General features: G+C 44.2%; 1 protein-coding gene across 1 annotated transcript in view; it reads left to right on the top strand.

Annotated features, from left to right (window-relative positions):
• KALRN (kalirin RhoGEF kinase) overlaps positions 1–20,639 on the top strand; it is a 681,131-nt gene that overhangs the window by 228,743 nt on the left and 431,749 nt on the right. The window contains 2 exon segments of the mRNA XM_006154563.3: positions 13,903–14,094; positions 18,172–18,303. Coding sequence (XP_006154625.1) covers positions 13,903–14,094; positions 18,172–18,303 — 324 coding nt within the window.

The raw sequence follows: 20,639 nt of genomic DNA, 5'->3' as shown, positions 1-20,639 counted from the left end.
CCTGTCCCTACCTCTTAACCCCATGATTGGGTTAAGTTTTCGCCCTCTTTATACCATTATAATGGTGGTTAAGTTTCCATCACATTCAAACTATGGCCAAGGTATAATAAAAAACTCTGATAACAACAAATGTTGGCAAGGATGTGAAGAAGTAGGAACCCTCATACACAGCTGGCAGGAGTGTAAAATGGTGTGTCCACTTTGGATAATGTTAGGTGGATGGGAGCTGGAAAGTGATAGCTAAAGGGCACGGAGTTTCTTTTTGAAATGATGAAAATGTTCTAGAATTGACTATCGTTGCTTGCTCATATCCCTATGCTAAATACTAACATACTAAAACCATTAAATTGTATACTTTAAATGAATGAATTGTACGGTGTTTTAGTCCATTCTGTTGCTAATAAATGAAATACCCGAAAGGAGATGATTTCTATGAATAGAGATCTACTCCGCTTATATTTTTGGAGGTCCAAGGACAGGGGACGGCAACTGAAGATCTTGTCCTGAGATTGAGAATCTTGTTGGTTGAGAGCTGTGTCCTGCCATGTGATGCCAAAAGAGCAGAGTATGTCTTACTCCCTCTCCTTATAAACCTCCAGGACTCAGTCAAGGAGGACTCTAACACTGTAACAGTGTATCACTGGATTTTGATACATGAACCATATCATACTTGAAAAACTGTTGAAAAGAAAAAAGAAATTGCAAGTGATTGTTTTGTGAATTCCCCCATTTGCTTGATGATATGATTTAATGGTTAGGGAGAGTGACCATGATAGAGTATGGACGCCAGCCTTGGTGGTATTAGCTAAACTGAGGTAAGAAGGTCATGTTGCATCACTCCACGCTCACTAATCTGTGTACTCAGCCTGCTTGGGCTGTTTATGTCCTCTGTGCCCTTTGTTAGACACTGAGAATATGAGATTCATAAGATATAAAACTGACTGAAAGGAGCAGGCAATCTAACCATCCTCAAATTCATGGATGTAATAAGAGAATTTTTCCTAATAGATTATCAGTTTATAAAGGTAGAGCTTTGTCTCTTCCATTCACAGTTGTATCCCCACGACCTACCTAATTAATGCCTGCCAGCTAGTTGGTGCCTACTATTGGGTCGTTGGAAAAGTCTTGACGTATTTTTCTAGGTTTCTGTATGCAAAAATATGTCATGACTTTTCCGACAGCCTAATAACTACTGGCTGAATGAAAAGACATGCTATAGCATCTGTCTAACCCAGAACTGAATTTGGGAGTCAAGGAACCATCAAGGTAGGGCCTTTACTTGCGAGCATGACAGAGTATCATTCTAACTGAGCTACCACCAGTAAGAAGATGGATGACAACCCTGGTTTCCATCAGGAATGGCCCTGGGAGCAAGGATGTTTGCAAAGCTCTCTGGTAACACCCACTAACATCTAGGAGTGACTGGACTGGGTGATCTTTTAAGTTCCACCTGAACCTGAGCATTTTTGTTTCTGAGATTCTAATCCTGGAGATGAAAGTAAAACCATTAAAAGTGCTTCTCCCTGACAAGAATTAATGTTGCAGCAATTATCGTTAACAATCAAGTTTCTCAGGCAGGCCTTCTAGGGAAACCTGTCATTGCAAAGTACTGCGTGTATCACCAGTCAGACCTTTTCTTGCCAGTCACGTTGAACAGGATGCAGTGTTTGTATCTCCACAAACAGCCCAGTGGGTGGAATTTCCCTTTTCTTCCAACTCAGTAGGAGGATTAGATTTTGTTTTCTGATCTGCTCAGGGTCCATTTATGACTCTTGTTCTTGGCACTGTTCTCAACGTTAAACTTGACCCAAGAAGGAGAGAGGCATGCACTTTGAGCTCTGCCCTAGAGAAGCTGGTGCACATATCCAAGGTGGCAGGCCTTCACTCTGGCTGCCCGTGATAGTCACCTGGAATTTCGGAGAACGAAAACAGAAACAAACAAAAAGAACACACACACATCAGGGCTATACCATCCTTGCTTTTAATGTAGCTGTACTGTGGTGGGACCCAGAAAATCTGTGTAAGGTTGAGAGCCTGATTAAGAATCACTGGTCCAGGATGAAGAATGTAAGCCAACTTATTTACTGATATTAGCCCTAGGGTCAAACTCTAAAGCTACCAGATAATTAGGTTGTGGAGTTGGAAGGTGAGGACCTCTCCCCAGTGTCAAGAGTATCCAGTAAGAGGGACTAGCAGATGGTGTAATGGTTACATCACTGGACTCCCATGTAGTCAACCACGGTTAAGTCCTGGACCCGGCAGATTAAAACTCACGCTGGTCACACATGCATGTGTGCCCAATATCCTGAGAGGAGAATGAAGGAGAAAGGGTTGCAACATGGCCATTCCCCTGGGGAGTGATTTCTCGTTTTCTGTCTCTCTGTCTCTTTATTCTCTCTCCAGTGAGCATATACGCCCCATAGCAAAAATCTCTCTCTAAAATACAAGTAAATAAAAAAAAAGAGTATCCACTAAGCAAGCGTGTATGGATTTACTGCCTACTCCCTGCTCCCTTCCTCTTTTGTATTTTCCCACTGTTTTCTAATCAGCCATGTTTGGGGATGGCTCCTATTCAAGTAAGAAACACAGGAAGCTCCTTGGCTTAGGGAGGGGCTTCTTAATATCCCTCTAGTGCACATTGCTGGCACCCCTTACCTGCTGCCCAGTCACCTGGGTCCCTTCTAAAAGTCTCTCCTAAGCCAACCTTCAGGGCTTTGCTGACAGCTTAGCTTTTTAACATGAGGTTGACATTGACCTGGCTTAGCCCTCTCTCTTCATTATTCAACCTCCGCCAGGCCCCAGAATTCCCTCCCTTCTCTCTTATTTCCTGGTTCTCTGCCCAACGCCCTGGTACCTCACTTTGGCTTCGGTCTACTGCTCTCTGGAGCTCACTGTCAGCATGTTCCTTGCCCCCAGGTAATTGCTGTGTTTCTTGATGTTTGACCCCTGAGCCCTGTAGCTCAGTTTACCCACACACTTTACGCATCTTTATCTACAGCCACTGCATGTTTCTTGCCAGGTCTGCAGCTGCCAAGGAGTTTATTTGTCTGAAATTCAGTCCAAGCTGACTCATGCCCCTTCTTTGAGGTCTCCTGGAGTTGAATGAAAGGCACGAAACAGTCTGTGAAACCTAGTGCGTAGGATGAGATAATGTACACAAAGGTCTTAAACTGTAAGCAGGACACAAATGCAAAGTATCGATAACGGTAAATGGTAGCAGCACTGTATATGCCGTTCTGGGACATGGGTGGTAGCAGGCCAGGAGTACCAGCTGAGGGCCAGAAACCAAGCAAGCACAAGGCAGCCAAATGTTCCTAAATATGGAAATTGAAGAAGTGTGAGCAGTCAGAACCAGGTGAACAGATGGAAAGGGTGCAGTGCAGAGAGCAGAGGTCAGAATTCATGACACAGCCAGAGGCTTGGAAATGGGGACGTTAACAGAGTTCCCCGAGTAAGCCCTGTTGACAGTACCCTCAAAATATATCCAAAATCTAGCCACTTGTCACATTGCCTCCACACCCACCACCCTGGTGTAAGCTGCCATCAGCCGTGGTGTCAGCTGCCGTGGAAGCTCCTCCCTGTTGCTCCTGTTTCCACCCTTGCTCAACAGTCCATTCTCAGTACAACAGCCTGACTGAAGGAGAAGTGCTCATCCGGTGTCAGTGCTCTCCCAAATGGGTTAATGTCTCCCCAGCCTTTGCGGGGTAAAAGTCGAAGTCCCTTATCCTGGTTTACTGGGCTCTGTATAGTCTGGACTCCAGTGGTGACTTGTAGCTCAGTCTCTACAACTTACTCATCTGCCCCAGTCTCCCTGGGCTTCTTGTTTCCTGACCCACCAAGATTATTCTTACATCATGCCCTTCACCTCTGCAGCTCCCCTCCCTGGAGCGTCTTCTTCCACAGCCACGTGGTCACTCTCACTTCATTCAGAGACATGATCAGGTGCCACCTCAGTGAAGCCTGCCTTGCCTTCTCTATCTGCGGGAACACTCCAACATCATCATGCAATATCTATCCTTATAAGGCACTGAAATAAATAATATAATAAATGTTAATTTATTGTCATCTTTTCTACTAAAATGTAAGCTCCTTGAGTATAGGAATTGTGTCTGTCTTGTCCCCTGCTTCCTTAGTGCTTTGTACTGGATGGATGGATGGATAGATGAATAGATGAATAAATCATAGGATGATAGATTTAAGACTCCAGGAATGGGACCAGCAGTTGGCAAAATGGCTAGGTTGCTGGACTTCCATGTAGTCGACTGCAGTTCGAGTCCTAGAGCAGGTGGCTGAAATTCACGCCGGGTGCGTGTGCATGCGTGCCCAAGATCCTGAAAAGAGAATGGAGGAGAAGGGATTGTGACGTGGCCATCCTCCCTGGGGGGGTGACTTCTAGCATACTGTCTCTCTGTCTCTGTCTTTGTGGTGAGTGCATGTGCCTTATAGCAAAAAAGACTCTCAAAAACAAACAAAAACCCCATAAAAACAAAACCAAAAAAACCCCTTCAGGAATAAGGCAAGGTATTGATGATAGGGAAAAACAGTTGCCTTAATTCAGAACTTTAATGTGGCTTTTGGAGGCAAAAACCCCAGGGTGAGCAGCCTCAGGCTTGCAGGTGGAGGTTATTGCTCTCAGGATAGAAAAGGTTAGAGAAGGGCTTTTGCCAGGCTCCTGCTCTATCTGGAGTTTGACTGTTTGGGAATTCTAAGGGCAAGTCAATACCCAATGGGGATGCTTCAGAGATGTTTTTATTGAATTCTCTCTCCAGGACTCCTGTTTCTCTGGGATGTGATTTTAGGAACCTTTGGGAGGAATTTCTCTTCATCATCCTCCCTTGAGGGTCATTATAGGTCAGCCCAACTGCTTTCACATTTATAACAAGGGAGAACAGCATGGCAATGGCGAAGAGGACAGGCCCTAGGTGCTAACCATAGCCGTATATTTCTTAACTGTTGGATCATTGGAAAAGTCATGACACATCTTTGCATAGGAGAACATAGAAAAATACGTCAATAGTTGTGTGATTTTAGGCAAATCACGTAAACTTCTTAGAGCTCATCTACAATGGTCCTTCCTTTGCCAGGGATGTTGTAAGGATGATTAATTGTGTGCATGCATTTTAGGCACAACATTTGGCATGATGTTATGCTTGCAAATATTCACATGTTATTGTGGTCAGGGTCAGGAGTGCTAGAAGAAATAGTTCTTTTGGGAGCAACTTCTCAGAGTTCCCAGCTAGAAAGCTTCTCAAATGTTAATGTGCATACCTGTAAGCTGGGACAATGTGGTTAAAATGCAGATTCTGATTCAGAAGTTTCAGGAGGAGCTTGAGATTCTGCCTTTCTAACCAGCTCCCAGGTGATGCTGATTCCCCAGACCAAGCTATAAAAGAAAGCACTAGGGGCTAACATACTGATGAAGTCTTGTGCCCTCTGATTTCAGCCTTAAAGGCAGCCTGAAATTACTACATCCTACCTCTGAGGCACAGTATTGTTTCTACTTTCACCCCTAGTGTCCCTGAATCTGATTCCACCTGTGTCCACTCTTCCCTACCATTTCAATCCTGCAACGTGTTGTACAAAGACACTCCTCCAAGGTTTCACTCAGCTGAGGAAGGCCAGAGAGGGGGGCTTCTTTTTTTCTTAACCCTGGTCCTGTGTTTCCTGCAGCCCTTGGACATATGGCCAGGCGCTTGTTTTTATGGCTGCTTAATGGTTTGTAAAGCAATTTCTGGAGAAAACATTGCTACAGCAAGCCAGGCCAGAGGGACAGAAGGACTCACGAGCCAGTTATCTTTGCTTAGCACTGGGGCTATTTCTGCCCTTCTCCTCTCTCCGACTGACAGTGACAGATGGCTTCCACATGGTTTGACCTGCTGTTTGGCCAGACCTGACCAGATAGTCATCCATCAGCTGCCCTATTTGGCCCCCCAGAGGGCACCCTGTGGTTTGTGGGAGGCAGAAGTAGGAGATTTCGGTTAGTGCTCACCACATCCTAGCTATTGTAGTGTACTTTCAAGCATGGGCAGATCTCGTTCCAGATGTTACTATCCCAGTGTCCATATGTTTCGAGGTGGGATCAGCAGGTTTACATGGTAATGTTAAACTAATTAATCATAAGCTGATACTTTAACAGCTTCAGGACCCAAAGTGAGCTTGGTACTAGCAAAGATGTAAGTACTTCTTACGGTATTATTAAATAGGAGGAAGGAGGTGAAGCCAAGTTTTTTCCATTGCTTTGGCACAATGTCTATTTTCTTACTGATATTGGACATTATTCACAAAATCACTGAAAGCTGGATGGGAAAATCTCCAAATACTTCTCCTCGTAGTTCTCTTTGAGTCTGATAAAAATAAATATTTAAATTAATATAAGCTACAGGGCACAAGAAAATGGTAGCAAGAAGCAGAGGGATGGTAGGGAGTGGGAATTGAGAGGGCTGGGTTCTAGTCCCATAATGCTTCTTGCTCTGTGACTTTGAACATGTCACTTGGTTGCACTAATAGACATTTTTAAGTGTCTACTTGATGGACTCAAGAAATGCCTGTTTGTCTTTTTCTAACTGTGAAATGAAATACTTACATGAGTTTTGCTCCTAACATACTTAAAGTTACTTCCTTTTCCTTATAAAATAGTATTTGTTCATTAAAACCTACCTATTTCACTGTATGCAAATTGTACTTCAATAAAAAAAGAAAAAAGACAAGAAAGAAAAGAGCAAAGGCTTGCAAAATCGAGAGATGGGGAGACATCTGGGTGCTATGAATGTGGCTAACACATGCCAAGGTGGGAGAGGTATCTCTGGAAGGCAACTCCAAGAGACAGAGACTGTCTTTCCAACTTATGTTATAGACAGACAGTGTGTTGAAAGAGCATATCTTAAAAAGGGGTCACTGGCTGATTCTGAATTCTCTGATATCTCTGGGTCAAGGAAAAACTTGTAGACAACTGAGGGCTCTAGACCCTTAGTTCTCCGAGGACGAGTGTCTGCCAGCAGAGGGTGTGTGGTGTGTAGGGCAGTGACCTGACAGGCAGCTAGGGCAGCTTTGACAGCTGTAGGCCTGGAACATGTAAGACAGACTATGAAGGAAAGGGACTTGGACCAGGAGTAGCAGGGGCGGTGTTGGTGTGCTGTCTGCATACAGTGGGACTTCGTGCTACCTTTTTTGCCTCTTGTTGGAAATGTTGATAGGTTTTTCCTTTTGTACTTTTTACTCATTCTTTGATTTAGTTTGCATTTAACTGAGGCAGTTAATACCCCCAGCCTGCTGGAACTGGTTGAGAGGAAAGATATGACATTCCTTGGTTATATGCCAGGCAACTGGCTGGATGCTTCATGTTATCTCATAGAACCCACAGAGAGTTTCTGATTCAGAGTGGGGACCTGTGGCCACGGGAATGTAAAGTTAAGTTCATCCCTGCTTTTAGGAGTACAACCAATGAGATTCAAATAATAGCAAAGGTCTCTTTCAGTTAGCCTCTGACATAGAACTCGAACTTTTCTTTGAATTGCATGTGCATGCACAAGTAAGTGAGTGAATAAGAGAGAGAAAGCAACCCCAATGGGGGATGGTCTTGCTACAATCATTTTTCTTCCTCCGTTTTTCCTCCTGTCAAGATTCTGGGGCACATATGCATACCATCTGGTGTGTTTTTTGAGCCAATAGGATCCAAACCACAGTTGGCCATGTGGGATCCAGCTGCCAATGTACAACACTCCACCACTGCACTATAGGGCTGGCTTTGATGCTAGTTTGCATCAAGCAGTTATTTCTAGAAGAATTAGGATCCCTTTCAGGTTATACCACATTAGAAACCTCATTTAAAGAAAAAACTTCTAATGGAAAATTATCATTATTCTTGCAAACAACTTTGCATGTTTTTGGAGCCCAGAGGAGTATGCCACAAACCAGGGTCAGAGTGGGAGCCTTTTTCGCAGAGCTGGAAACTTTCTTTAAGATTCTACTGTATACCTCTTTCAGGAGACTGACTCTGTTCCATTGATTTCAGTTCATCACAGCAGGAGATAAGGCCTCAGAAGGGGCCCTCTGTTCTGTGATCTCTAATTAACTAAGTGAATGAAACAAGAAAACAGAATTTTCTAGGTAACAAAAGTAGGAACAGGGTGTCAACATAGAAGGTTTTTGAGCCAGTAGGATTTTGTGATTTTTCCAATTTGTGACCAAAGTGGTAGGAAGAGAGATTTCAGGGAATGTAGGATGGAATGGATGATGTATTCTCTTGAGTAGATTGTGTTAACATCTTGTCCAGTGCCTTATTTTGAACAATGACAGTAACAATAATAGCAGCATTGGGTGTGTGTGTGTGTGTGTGTGTGTGTGTGTGACTTAAATTTAATAAAGCAGGTTTCGAGGTAAGGATTTAAGAAGCTACTTATCCAGGCCAGCATGTGGTGTGGTGGTTACGTTGCTGGACTCCCATGGCCAACTGTGATTCAAGTCTCAGATCCAGTAGCTTGAAAGTCACACTAGGAATATGTGCCCAAAATCCTGAGAAGAAAATTAAGGAGAAGGGATTATGGTGTGGCCATCCTGCCAGGGGGTAATTTCTCACTTTTTCTATCACTATCTCTCTCTACCTCTCTGGTGAGTGCACAGGTCCTATAGCAAAAACTTTAAAAAAAAAAAAGCCACACACACACACTTATCAAACCAGAATTACTAGTCAAGTTATTCCCTTCTGGACAGGGAAGTCTGGCAGATCAGCTCGGGAGAAGAGGTTGAAGATAAGAGGGGAAGAGCAGCTGGCCCTTGGTCATCTGGAGGCTGAAGAACTGAGGGGACCCAGCTCTAGCCATGGCCCTCATGCTACAGGGCAATGACAGGGCCAGGATGAGATGCCGAGGCTTGTGGACAGCAAGACTGGGCTGCAGGAGCCTCTAGGGTAGGGGAGTGCTACCCCGATCTAGAACCGATACTACTTATTCAGAACTGGAATGTCTGAGATCATTTAGCTCAGCTCTCCCACTTTACAGATGAAGAAACTGAGGCACAGAGGAATCAGGTGATATCTTAAATGAGTGCTAGGGTCAGCAGGTGCTGGGTTCCCTCATGGCTGATCATGGTTTGGGTCCTGGGCCTGACGGCTTAAGAATCACACCAGTTGGGTGTGCATGTGTGCCCACAATTCTAAGAGGAGAAGGGATTGTACCGTGGCCAATCCCCCTGGGGAATGATTTCTCACTTCTCCCCTCTGTGTCTCTCTCTAGCAAGCACAGGTACCCTATAGCAAAAACCTAAAAACAAAACAAAACAAAAACAAAAACAGAGTGCCAGAGCTGGGACAAGAACTCATCATGTCTCTTGATTTCTGGCTCAGTGACTTTGATGCCCTTGACTGACAGCTCTGCAGATGGAAAGGCATTTCAGGCTGGCAGAGAAGAGCAGAATGGTAACACCAGGCAGATGGGAGCGGGTGGAGGGGGGCAGCTTGTAGGAAATGGAAAGGCTGTTAAGGGCCAAAATATCCATTCCTGCTCCTGCTGGCCATGTCCTGAGGAAAATTATGACTCCCAAATGTTTTCTTTTCTGTTTTTTTAATTTTGCCAGAGGTCATATGTGCTCATTGGAGAGAGAGAGGAGAGAAAGAGACAGAAGTGAGAAAGCAGCTCTCATGGGAATGGTCACATCTCAACCCCTTCTCCTCCTTTCTGGACTCTGGACACACATGCACATGTATCCTGTACGTCCCTCAAACCTTCTGGTCTAGGACTTGGGCCCTGCAGTCAGCCATGTGGGATCCAGCTGCCCCAACCACATGCCACTAGATGGCCCCCACCAAATGTTCCTTTTTTAGGTTTTTGCCATAGGGCACATGCACTTGCTAGAGACAGAGGGAAAGTGAGAAATCACTTCCCAGGGGGGTGGCCACACTGAAATCCCTTCTCCTCTTTTTACCTGCTGGGATTTGGGGCACGCATGCACATGCACTGAGCATGAGAGTCAGCCACCGGGTCTGGGACTCAAACACATTCGGCCATTGGAAGCCCAGAGCCACCTGCTGGCCCCCCAAATGTTTCATAATAGAGGCATAAACAGTTATACAGAAGAACCTCATGATGGATTGACTAAAGGCTGTGAGATGTCATTTATACCTAATGACTAAGCAGCCCTAGTTATCCAGGCAAACAAACCAGCTCTTTAACCTCACTCTTTCCTTTCCTTTTAAATAGTTGGAAACCTTCCTGCCATTCCTTCCTTCTCACTGGGTTTGTGACTGTCTTTGTAGTCAGGGACACCTACAGCTTTGAATCTACCTGCCCATTCCTTTTAAGTTCTGAAGCAAAGGAAAATGAAGAAGATGAAATACTTGGGCAATATGAATGGCACGAAGTGTTTTGATATTCTGAAAGGAGCTATGGGGGAGAACAATGAGCAACTTCAAGCGTCATGAGTCAACATTCTGTTTATCCCTCTATTGTGAGAGATACCCGCCTCTACTTCTTTTGTGAAGCATGACCATTTGTTAGTTTTAGTAAGACATTTCTCTGCCCACTGGTAAGGAAACAGGAAGGCATTTACTGTACTCTTATCTAGAATGTGAAAAGTTGCCTTTTTCTTCTTTGTCTCTTTGTTTTTAGTGTCATCCATGATCACAGGGTTCGGGGTAGAAGGGGACTGTGGAGGAACATCCACCTCCCTATCCCTTCCCTTGCAGGAACCACCTTCCCAGCATCCCTGCCAGTGGTTCACATGCCTCTCCTCTGAATCCCCAGGGTGAGATGCCACCTCTGTGGAAGCACTCACTTCATTCTGCTTTAAATTACAGTTATTTGAGGACTTGTCTTAAAGTCTCAGTTGTAAGTCCCTGAGGACAGGAGGTAGGTGGGCAGGAATCTGTCCTCTTTGATCTCCCACAGGCCCCAAAACAGTCGGGCCTGCTCCATAAATATTTGAATGAGTGGCAAGGTGTTAACAGTCTCCTGAGGCAGCCACAGTGGGACATCTCAAATCGCTAGAAAGTTCTTCCTAATTGTGAGCAGAAATACACTTCCCTGTGTTCCCCAGGTGGGAGGGGAGTGTAAATAGGCAGTAATGACGAAAGTCTGGGCATCTAGGGAAAGGACCTGGGGACAGGGTAATGCCCTGCTCTTACTGCTTTTCTTACATACCATCTGGTCATAGCAAAAGGCCTTCCTCCAGAACAGGAAAACCTAAGACCCTGGATAGATCTGGATAAACAGAGGGGAAGGAGTTAGGATTCCAGGATTTGAATCCAGTTTGGGAGAATGGGACAGCTATATTAGATGCTGTTCATGTCCTAACCATATCCCCTTGGCCGACTGGAGGGCTTCTGCAAATGATTCCTATATAAGCTGACAGCTTGCTACATTTCTCTGCCACAGTGACTCTCTGATCTCATAAGTGTGCTTTGCCTGTAGGAGTCAGGCTGGAAATTCCAGGGACTCCTTTTAGGAGGAAATTTCAACCAATGAGCAATGGGATTTAATGCATAAATAGTCCAAATTCCTTACCCCTCAGTGGAGCAGCTTGGAGATGTGTTTTATAGAGTCTTTCAAAAGGTCTCAAAAGGGTTGCGGGCCCCAGTTGGCCAAAGCATTAGCCCACTAATTTACACACCTTTTATTATTTTCCTGCCTTTTTAACTTCCTCTCTCCCTTACCGTGCTGGGGAAAATGCCCAGATAAACAATATACCCCAAATCCTTATCTCAAGGCCTGATTTGGGGAGAACCCAAATGAAAGCAGTGACACAAGCAGGAAGCTTTGGAAAGCTCAATGCTATTCCCTAGTAAAACAAACTATTAAATTCAGTGTATGCTCCCCCACCCCTCCCCCTGTATTTCTAAGTGTAGAGCAGGTTTTTCTATCAGTTCTATAGACAGAATTTAATTTTAAGTAGATTATGTATCCTAACTCAGAAAGCAAGGCTGATGATTCCTAAATCTTTGGAGGATAGTTATTTCATGTAACAACAGTCAGTTACTCTAGCTCCATTCATGAAATGTATTATGTCAGAAAGGTCTTAGGCCAGACTAAAAAGAGAAGTTACACCTGGGGGTCATTAGACATCAGGATGGATTTGTGTTCAGGTACTTCAAGTAACCTTTCAAACATCCACAGAGACCTTTTAAATCAACAGTGTCCTTATCAAACTGGCCTAGGTTTGGGATGAAGTGCTCGGAGGTTGGAGACAGTTAAGATGAATGGCAATGAGGAAGTAGAAGAGGAAAATAACCTTCAATAAATCTACCCAGAATTAATGAACTACACCTGAGCTAATAGAACCTAGAGAAAATGCTGTTAGTGAAGAATATTTATTATCATTGGGGAGGATTTGTAACAAAGAACGAAGGTGTGTGCGTAACCTGCCTCCCTAGGCTTCCTTCAGGCTGCACTGTGTGATTCAGAGAAGCTCAAGGTGAATGCCACATCGCTCCCTGATTGTTTTGACACCTCACACAATTAATAGGTGGTAGCAGTTAAAAATAACCATGATCACTACTATCTTGTGGTTTGAGGGTTTTTCTTTTGTCTTGTTCCTTCTTGGAGAGTTTTTTGCTGCCCTGATAGGAAACAATACACATATTCATGACTTTTTAATTGGCAAGCAAAGATGGCAGTGACTGTGAACAAAACACACAATGAAAGGAGACAATGAGGGCCAAGAGAGCCCCCACAGAAGACTTTCAGAGTCAGGGAGAGAAATGTACCTAAGTCAGACGAGAATGAGAAAAGGACCCACTGATCTTATTTTTAGCATGGAACTATGTTGTGGCTTCTAGTGCTCTCTTCTCTGCTTAAACCCTGACTGAGGGATTGTGCCTCACCCCTTCTTTCTTTCTTTCTTTTTTTTTTTTTTTTGAGAGGTTTTCACTATAGGGGGCGTGCACTTGCCAGAAAGACAGAGAGAGGGGAACCAGCAGTTAGCATAATGGCTATGTCGCTCGACTCCCACATAGTTGACCACGGTTCGCGGCCCGGACCCGGTGGCTTAAAACTCACACCAGGCGCGTGTGCGTGCGTGCTCAAGATCCCGAGAGGAGAATGGAGGAGAAGGGATTGCGACGTGACCATCCCCCCTGGGGGGTGATTTCTTGCTTTCTGTCTCTATGTCTCTCTCTCTCTGTCTTTCTGGCGAGTGCATGTGCCCTATAGCGAAAACCTCTCCAAAAAAAAAAAAAGAAAGAGAGGCAGAAAGTGAGAAATCATCCCCTGAGGGGATGGCCATGCTGTAATCCCTTCTCATGCACATGCGCCCCGAGTGAGTTTAAGCCACTGGGTCCAGGACTCGAACCGCAGTTGACTACATGGGAGTCCAGCAACATAGCCATTATGCCAATTGCTGGTCCCATGCCTCAACTCTTTCAAGAGATGAGAGGATGGGAAGCATATATTTTCTTAGTGACAGGCAGATGTAAAATTACATGTTCCCTTTGCTCTCTTGGGTGAACACCTGTGCCCTGTTGTAGGTGACAAAAATCCCTGGATCTCTCTCCTGAGCAAGAGAGATGCCTCTGGCTCCTTCAGCTTATTTCCTATTCTAAGAAACTGTTACTAAAGAGTGTTCTTGGAAGTATTGGGCTGTCCCCATGGAATAACCTCCTAAGAGGTTGTGAGAATTACATAAGATCATCCATGTAAAGTGACTGCATTAATGTGCATTACTAGCTGGCACAAAATCCATAATGCTTCCTCAGAATGGAAGGTCTCAGTTACTGTTGCTGCTATCTGTGGAGATTTTATGTCATAGAAAATAACTTCTCCTGAGCCAAGAACAGATACACCAATATGGCTTGTGCCAGCGTCTCTCACACTTTTGTTTGGGTCACACCCTTTCCCAAATGCACACCCACCCCAAAAGTACTCACAGATTTCTTTTCCCCTGTCCTACTAAGTGTTTCCTTTCCTTTGCTTCCAGAATGCCTATGTCAACATCAACCGCATCATGTCTGTGGCTTCACGCCTCTCTGAGGCTGGCCATTATGCCTCACAGCAAATCAAGCAAATTTCCACTCAGCTGGACCAGGAGTGGAAGAGCTTTGCTGCTGCCCTCGATGAACGCAGCACCATCCTTGCCATGTCTGCTGTGTTCCACCAGAAGGCCGAACAGGTGAGACCCAGGGGCCTGCTGTAACTGCGGTGGTGGGAAGGGTGGAGGGACGGGGCAAGGGAAGGCAGCATGGCAGCCTACACATTATCTCTACGAGAGTCACTTCTGATTTTTGAAACACTGGAGACCTTGCTAATAGGTACAACAATAACCCATGTTCTACAACGCTGGCCCCTGTGAACACAGAAACTTTGGTCATGCTGGACAGCTTTACTTACCATACAAACAAGAGCAGACCCAGTGCCTGTTTACATTCTGCTTGGTAGTTTATTGTGGGGGGTGTGTGTCTGTATATGTGTGTGTGTGCTCTTGTGTTTGACTGCCATGGGAAGAAATCATAACTACTTGTTACTTACTAAGCGGCCTATGCTAAGAGGCCGGTGGCATTACTAACCCATTTTAAGGAGAGAATCACTCCAGCTCAGACAGATTAAGTGACCCGCCTAAGATACTGTGCTTTGTTGTAGCCTCGGTTGAACCAGCTCTTGGGGAGCTAGTTGTCAAATTCCAGGGATTTTGTGAGTTGGTTCTTAAACAGGCAGTGCTTAAAACTAAAATATATAAATTTATGAATAAATATATTAAAAACAAAGGTAATAAATGCTCAAAACTCATCACTTACATTTTATTATTAGCTCGGTTCTTGAGGTTATTTTTATCTATTTCTGTGGTGGAAATGCTACACAGTTGTGAGCTACTGATCATCTTCTCCCAACTCCACATTCAGTGATGTCACATTGGTAGCTCAAAATAGACCATGGTAGGAGTTTTACACCATGGTGACCATCAGATGCTACAAGCCGGGCTTGATTTATTGCTTTATTGATGATCTAGAGTTTTGAGAAAATGTTTAAAAATGTAAACTACATTTAAAATGTGTCCTGTCTGTAGCTGTTACTTTGTAAATGGCATACCAAAATTGAGGAAATATCCTTCAAGTAGTCAAAAACTATTATTTGATTTGAGAAAGAAGTCACTCACATCATTGATGAACAAACAATGTTCTGACCCAAGTCTTCAGGTGTTTTTCACTTTTGTGTCACTCCTTCATGTAAGTGAGACAGTCAGCCAGCATTTGTGTTGGAATTATATAAGCCTGTCACTTGCAACTGAAGGTTGACTGGATACAAGAGATCAACAGAAGCATCCTGTGAGAATAAATAGGTCATATGAGATTTACGATAAAGAGCATTGTATACGCTTTGCTTTGTAAATTGTGTTACACATCCTTTATATCAGTAGAATTTGTGATGCACTTCCATGTCCATATGTACTACACACATACACACTCAGTAGAGGGCCTTGAAAAAGTTCATGGAAAATGTGCATTATGAAAAACCTATATGTAGATTTCAAAATTTTTTGTACCAAAATAAACTCATACTTTAATTCCATTTTCCACAAATGATTTGGAGTCCCTTTGTGTATTCTTGCATGTGCATATGCATGCACACATGCTGATCATTAAGCATTTACTAACATTGAGAAAATCACAATCTGAAGGCAGTTGGGGTTTCCACCCAGGTGTGTCTAACATTAAAGCCTGTGGTCTTATCCTCTATATTTTACTTTGTATCACATTCAGTAACTAAAAGTAAAGGAGAGTCAGGCACATGATCATACCTTAAATTTCTCTCTCTCTGTTACCTGCTCTAATATGGAAGGGGACATGAAGTAACTGAAAGACACATGTGACCAGACACCTGAGTTCAAATCCCAGCACTATCATTCATTAACTTCTTGGATAAGTTATCTCACCACCTTGAGCTTGTTTCTTTATCTCTAATGAGAGTCTAATCATAAATCTCACAGGGCTGTTATAAGATATAACATTAGAAGAGCAGATGGTGGTACAGAGATGGAACATGACACCCTGCAAGGCTGACCCACATGGGACATGTCTTGGTTCACTTCCAGAGACCTCCCTGAGTATGCGGGGCGTACATACGCTGAAGGTCCAGGGCATGCTGGAGGTGGATCATGGCATTGAGACCCTGTTAGAGGTGCTGGCACTCTCTTTCTCTCTCATGGAAGAAATAGATTAAATAAACAAACAAATGAACAGTCGAGTTGGAAAGTGTAAGGTGCTCAGTGTGCTTACTAAACGGAAAAGATTGCCACTACAGGCATTTGTTCAGCATACTATCCTAGTGTATTTTTATTTCCATCACTTGAGTCTATTTCTATAATACCTGGGAATTTACCAAAGACTGGAATAAATACTTGTGTCACCAGTCAAGTCAAGCACAGCCCTATACTTTGAGAAGGATCTATCTACACACACACACACACACACACACACACACACACATACGTGTGTGTGTGTGTATATATATATATAGTTTAGTTAGCTTTGCAGAGGACGGTGGCAGTGACTGGTAGTGACTGGTTCACTTACTTGTTCTCTCTTCAACTCCATCACTTACATACTGTATACAAGCTTAACTATTAGGTTATCAGAAAAGTCATAAGGCAGTTTTCTATGTTTTTCTATACATGTATCATGACTTTCCTGACAACCCAGTAAATTGACAAGGTAGAATCAGTGCTTTTCTGTTTATCTATTTGGCCTTCTCTCCTTGAGCTGACTATTTTGCAGAATTTGCTGTAGGACTTCTAAAAGAGCATTACAGAGAAATCCTAAGGTCTATGAAGAGATATTCCCTCTTGCAAATGATACAAGAATGTCAAGTTGCTTTCAGGTCCCTCTGCAAAGTAGTTATTGGTGGAGCAAAGAGATGTCAGCAAGTATATGCAATCTGATACTGGATGTTACCTGGCACTCTTCCAGAATTGCTGAGATGAACTAATGTGCTAAAAATCACACAGAATGAAAAATCAACCATGACAGCCAACAGACTAGGGGCTGAGAGCTGACAGTGACACCAAGACAAGATCTCAAGGAGTTGCAGAGGAAAATGCCATGCCAGAATTGAGAGAAACTAGAGGAGCTAGCTTGTATTTAGTGTTTCCTGGCTTGGATTTATTGGAATCAGAAGCGATCTTATTTGTATCTATTTTTTAATGCAGTTTCCTAAGGTATTACCAGTCCTTCATGGAAACTCATAAACCATGCTTCTTTTTAGCCAGAGTGGGAGAGTGGCTCAGGGCTCTTTTTTTTTTCTTCTACATGTTTATTTAGGCAGCTCTTTATTGTCCTCATATGGGTTGTTCTGGGCAATGGGATAAAAAGGTATTTAGGCAATTAATTTAAATGGAGGTGTGCACCCAGGCGAGAGGAATCGTAGACCCATTCCAGACTGTTAGGTGAAGAATTATTTGCATTTTAAAGATGTATTTTTCCACCCAATAAATCTGAGTGATTTCAGATAGTTCACCCTTTGTGCATGGAGACCTATAGTCTTCCACAGTTGTTAATTTTAATTTTTAAATAATTTGATGTCTGTCAAGATCTGTATCCACATATCACATCCTAGGAGTCACTGCCACTGTAGAACAGTACAGTCTGCCCCTGTGCCTCTGTGCTGCCCTCCCCTCTCACTCCTGAGAACTGATCAGCTGCGGCATCCCTGCTGAGCGTCCACCTCTGTCCCCTGTGTGAGTGGTTTATGCATGTTCCCTGTTCCCTGGGGCTCCGGGTAGTCCTGTATGAGCTGCTCTTTGCTCTTCGCTCTTCTTCACAACACAGTGTCCACACTGGGGCTTCCCAGGTGTCACATCACATCACACACATGCAGCTGTGAGTATGCGCAGGGCAAGGAGACCAAAGTACCTGTGGAACCTGGTGAGCTGTTCCCACACCTGCACTTTATGGTCTGTACGGATATAAGTTATTGAACATGCAGATGGCTCACCCTGCTCCCCACAGTTTTCTAATAGTCCTCTGTGTGGGAAATACCCTTCCTCAGTGGGTGCCTGGAACTGCCTTCTTACTAGGGCTTAGTGTTTGAAGAACTAAAAAAATAAATAAATAAAAATAAGTAAAATCTCTGCAGTAGTCTCTGCAGGTCTCCAGAAGTCCTTGTGCTTCTTCCCGAAGTATCCAACGCTCTCTGTATAACTTGCCACTCCCCAGCCCCCTGCTCCCACGCTGACCCACTCTGCATCTCCTTCCAGTTCCTGTCGGGAGTGGACGCCTGGTGCAAGATGTGCAGCGAGGGTGGCCTGCCATCCGAGATGCAGGACCTGGAGCTGGCGATCCACCATCACCAGTCCTTGTACGAGCAGGTGACCCAGGCCTACACGGAGGTGAGAACCAAGCAGGACAGATAGGGGTCCTGGGCATGTCTACATATGGGTGGGTGGGGAAAGCACCGGCCTCTAAACTGTGCAGTAGCCTGGGTTTGATTAAGAAGAAAAGTGGTTTGTCTTCCTTTGGAAACATCTTTAGGAATCTGGATATATGGATTATGGTGTCTGCGGCCAGGAAGCAGAGATGCTGGGGCTGTTCGCAGGTACCACTCTGGTACATACACACATTCTCTGTCCTCTCTCTGTTACACACACACACCTACACACTTGTCTGTACCCTGGGTGTGAAGATTGGGCTTTCTCCTCTGGGATGAGGAATGTCAGGAAGCAACACTGTGCTCCTTCGGAGTTTGCGTTCTAGTTGGTGAATGAACATGTATACCCCTTTTATGAAGCAGCTCATCAAAAATTACTAACTTTCTCCCTAGAAAATCCAGAGGAAAACACATGGAGGAGAGATCAGTGTGTAGGGCTAAGAAGACGCTGTGGATGTGAAGGACACATTTAAAAAGTTATTCCACTGAAAACTCAAAAGCAGGGAGGATATTACAAGGTTAGGAAGGGGTAAAACCTCTGGGGCATGGTGGCTAAGGCACTGGACTCCTACAGGACTGAGTGCAGTTCGAGTCCTGGACCCAGATGCTTGAAAATCACACCTGGTGCGTGTGTGCATATGCCTGAAGTCCCTGGAGGAGAATGGAGGAGTAGGAATATTGCAGTTGTGGCCATATCCCCAGGGGGCGAGTTCTCACTTTCCCTCTCTCTGTATCTCTTTGTCTCTCTCCAGTGAGTGCACATGCCCTATGTCAAAAAAAAAAAAAAATCTTAGAGGGCATAGAACCTCTTGACATTCCTTTCAAAGTAAAAGGAAAGGACCATATATATGGGACCTTCACAAAGTTCATGGAAAATGAATACGACTCAAAAATCATTTTTGGATTTCAAAATATTTTTGCAGGAAAATAAATGTGTACTTTAATTCCGTTTTTCCAGAAGCTTATTGAAGTCCCCTTGTAGGTTCATCTGAGTGAACACAGTTAAATGGGTTTGCTAAGTGGAGTGAATTTTGACTGAAGAGACCACCTGATTAAGAAAGGTGGAGGAGGGCTGGCCTCGTAGCCTAGTGTTTAAGGGAACCAATGCCATATGGCTAAGCATGGTTCAAATCCCCACCTCTGTGGCTTGCAAAAATTATGGTAGGCCCACATGCATGCTCGCCCAAATTCCTGACAAGATGAAGAAGTGGAGAAGATGGGACTATGGCATGATAGTACCCCATTTGGGGGTGCTTTTTCCCTTTCTCTCTCTGCTTGTCTGTCTCTCTCTGGCAAGCACATGTGTCCTCTGACAATTAAGCAAAAGAAAGAAGGAAAACTGGTAGAGGAGGGGAAAGTGAATTCATATCCGGCCCACGTGTTTCTTCTGGGGCAAGATCAGTTAGAGAAGTATTTGCTGAAGTGGGTTCCCAGACCACCTGCCTCAGACTTGCCTAAGCTGCTGATTAAAGGTGCAGATTTCTGAGTTTCACCCCAGATTGAACCAGAATGCCTAGAAGTGGGGCCTAGAATCTATATTTTAATAATTAACACCATGAGCAAGTTTGATATACATTGAAGTCTAAGAACCAATGACTTCTGAGTAAGAGTAAGGATTTTTGCCACAGTCTAAACTAAGTTTGAGGGCCAGCAGGTGGCCTGGTGGTTAAGGTGCTGGTTCCCACATGAGTAACTCTGTGGTTTGAGTCCAAGACCCAGCAGTTTGAAAAACACACTGGACACGTGTGTGTGTGTGTGCATGCCCATAATCCCTAGAGGATAATGAAAGAGAAGAGGTTGGGACGTGTCTATTCCCCCATGAGGAGTCATTTCTTACTTTCTCTTTGACTCTGTCTCTGGTGAGTGCATGCACCCTTATGACAAAAAACTCAGAAACAAAAACCAAAAATCTGAGTTTAAACCCTGGTTTCCCTATTTATCAGTTGTGTGATCTCAAGCAAATTATTTAGCCACTTTAGGCCTCAGTATCTTCTGTGAAGTGAAGGTGGTAGCATCTGCCTTAAAAGGTAATTTTAAGGGTTATAAAGATAACATATTAAGGGATCAGCAGTTAGCGTAATGGCTACGTCGCTGGACTCCCATGTAGTTGACCACGGTTCGAGTCCCAGACCCGGCGGTTTAAACTCATGCTGGGCGCGTGTGCATGTGTTCCCAAGATCCCAAGAGGAGAATGGAGAAGGGATTGCAACATGGCCATCCCCCCTGGGGGGTGATTTCTCTCTTTCTGTCTCTCTCTCTCTCTCTGGTGAGTGCATGCGCCCTATAGCAAAAACCTCT

The sequence above is a fragment of the Tupaia chinensis genome, unplaced genomic scaffold (genome assembly GCF_000334495.1).
Source record: "Tupaia chinensis unplaced genomic scaffold, TupChi_1.0 Scaffold000415_1, whole genome shotgun sequence".
In the NCBI taxonomy this organism is placed as follows: domain Eukaryota; kingdom Metazoa; phylum Chordata; class Mammalia; order Scandentia; family Tupaiidae; genus Tupaia; species Tupaia belangeri.
The sequence above is the reverse complement of the archived record's forward strand: the minus strand, read 5'-3'. Positions and strand labels throughout refer to the sequence as shown.